Source organism: Octopus bimaculoides, chromosome 30, assembly GCF_001194135.2.
Source record: "Octopus bimaculoides isolate UCB-OBI-ISO-001 chromosome 30, ASM119413v2, whole genome shotgun sequence".
Classification (NCBI taxonomy): Eukaryota; Metazoa; Mollusca; class Cephalopoda; order Octopoda; family Octopodidae; genus Octopus; species Octopus bimaculoides.
The window spans coordinates 5,933,971-5,934,970 of record NC_069010.1 but is presented as its reverse complement, the minus strand read 5'-3'; the positions used below and the strand labels follow the sequence as shown (position 1 = coordinate 5,934,970).

Sequence of the window (1,000 nt, the reverse complement as noted above, 5' to 3'; positions counted from 1 at the left end):
GTGGCAGGATTTGAACTCAGAACAAAATATTGCCTAGCATTTTCCCAAAGTGCTAACAACTCTGCCACCTTATATAGAGCAGAAATAATCTTTTCTACTCTAGGCACAAGGCCTGAAGTTTTGGGGAAGCGGGGGGGGGGCAGTCGATTAGCTCGACCCCAGTATGCAACTCCATTCTCCTTCTTTCCTTGTTTCTGTCTTCTCCTCTTCCTCCATCCTCGTTGTCTTTCCCTTCCTCCTCTGCATCCTCTACTTCCTTCTCCACGTCCTCCCCTTCCACCTTCACATCTTCTCCTTCCTCCTTCATGTCTACTCCTTCAGCCTCCTCGTCTTCCCCTTCCTCCTCCGCATCCTCTCGTTCCTCCACATTTTCTTGCTTTTCCTTCTCTTCTTCATCCTCTCCCACCTCTCCCTTCTACTCCCGTTCTTGCTTTTTCCTTCTTCCTCCCCCCTCCGCCTTCCGTCTCATCCTTTCTATCCTCCTTCACCCTTCCTCGTTTACCTACTCCACCTTCCCCTCACTCTCCACATCATTTAGTCTCCTCAGCCCAACCCTCTGCAGCAACCTCCTCATATTCCTTACATTTTTTCTCTTCTCTTCTCCAGCCAGATCTTGGTTCCGTTGCTGTTGAGCCCCTGTATGTGCTACCAATGTATTCCCTTTTACCTGGACACAAGCAGGCACGCGTAAGTAAATCCCCTTCATCCTCATCATCATCACCAACCTCATCTCTATCACCAATGTATGGGTGTATAAGTATATGTGTGTATGTATGTGTATATATATATATATATATATATACAGCAGGAATGGCTGTATGGTAAGTAGCTTGCTTGCCAACCACATGGTTCCGGGTTCATTCTACAATAGCCTCGGGCCAACCAAAGCCTTGTGAGTGGATTTGCTAGATGGAAACTGAAAGAAGCCTGATCTGGCCGGGCAGAAGCCTGCACCAGACGTCTGCAACTGTTTTGGCATGGTTTTTACATCAACCACTCA

General features: G+C 47.7%; 1 protein-coding gene across 1 annotated transcript in view; it reads left to right on the top strand.

The window, feature by feature from the left end:
* LOC106881887 (probable ATP-dependent RNA helicase DHX37) overlaps positions 1-1,000 on the top strand; it is a 25,242-nt gene that overhangs the window by 9,973 nt on the left and 14,269 nt on the right. Inside the window, exon 6 of the mRNA XM_052978104.1 lies at positions 607-687. Coding sequence (XP_052834064.1) covers positions 607-687 — 81 coding nt within the window. The remainder of the gene's footprint in view (positions 1-606; positions 688-1,000) is intronic.